Here is a 1,077-nt window from a genome sequence, read left to right as displayed (position 1 = left end):
TCCTGCTGCCCTGGGTGAGCACGGACAGCGGCGGCTCCCCCGGCCTTGGCCGCATGAAGTCAGGGGCCAGCGTGCGGTGGGTGAACTCGTCCTTCACGTCCAGGAATGGGTACACATTTAAGTGGATGTGGGCCTCGTAGATGCCTTCCTTCCCAAAGGCATCAGCCACCCACTTGCTGGTCACAGCTGCCGCCATCATGGGCACGATGTACTCGAGACCACACATCCATTCAAACATGATGACCACCAACGACACCGTCATCCTGGTAACTCCACCTGCAACCAAAGGGAGGAATGAAATTGGAGGACTCAACTCCACACCTGCAAGAGGACATGAACTGTGGAAACCGAGAAGCCGGCTCTACTCTCCTGGCACCTGTTCTAGTGAGAGAGTCCTACACAGCACCCAGGCTCGGACCTCTGGGCCAGAGGCCAGGCTCGGTAAACACAGCCTTGCATCCAGAGCCGTAAGTCACATCTCCCTGTGACCTCTGGGCCAGAGGCCAGGCTCGGTAAACACAGCCTTGCATCCAGAGCCGTAAGTCACATCTCCCTGAGAGGCTCCTCTCCCATGAGGGACAGTGAGTTGTCTATTCACCCAGGACCACACACCTTGCTTTTTGGTGATTGGAGCCTACTTGGGCTTTGCAGGTTTCTGACTCAGCAAGCATCGCTCTCTACCAGAAACCCTCGAGCTGGAAAATTGTAGAGACTATCCACTATTGTAGATGGTACAGCTGCAAGGTGGTGGAGACCCCATCAGCCTGGGTCCCTGGATGACTGAGCAGAGAAAAGCCCTCTGCTACTCACATCACACGCACACACACACACACACACACACACGGTACCTAGGCAGGCGGCAGCTCCCACCATGGCATAGAGCCCTGGGGTGATGCAGTCTGCTCCGGGCCTGCATCAATCCCTAAAGATGATCCAGTCGTGGTGACGGTAAGCCAGTTGCTCCATGCCAATTCCCACCATCCTGCCTGCCATGGCTCCCACAGCCATGCTGGGGATGAAGAGACCGGATGGGATCTGCGGAGAGCACAAGGGAAAGAAGCATGAGGGAAGGGGTCC

General features: G+C 56.8%; 1 protein-coding gene across 1 annotated transcript; it reads right to left on the bottom strand.

The window, feature by feature from the left end:
- Window positions 1-9: 9 nt before the first annotated feature.
- On the bottom strand, window positions 10-262 carry LOC112390463 (H(+)/Cl(-) exchange transporter 4-like; the record flags this gene model as incomplete). The annotated part of the gene is made up of 1 exon (XM_024731421.1): window positions 10-262. A coding segment is annotated over exon 1 (253 nt), but the record flags the coding sequence as incomplete, so codon positions are not given.
- Window positions 263-1,077: the final 815 nt, after the last annotated feature.

Source organism: Neophocaena asiaeorientalis, unplaced genomic scaffold (assembly GCF_003031525.2).
Source record: "Neophocaena asiaeorientalis asiaeorientalis breed wild unplaced genomic scaffold, Neophocaena_asiaeorientalis_V1.1 scaffold4927, whole genome shotgun sequence".
Lineage (NCBI taxonomy): Eukaryota > Metazoa > Chordata > Mammalia > Artiodactyla > Phocoenidae > Neophocaena > Neophocaena asiaeorientalis.
This window is presented reverse-complemented; position numbering and strand designations above follow the sequence as displayed.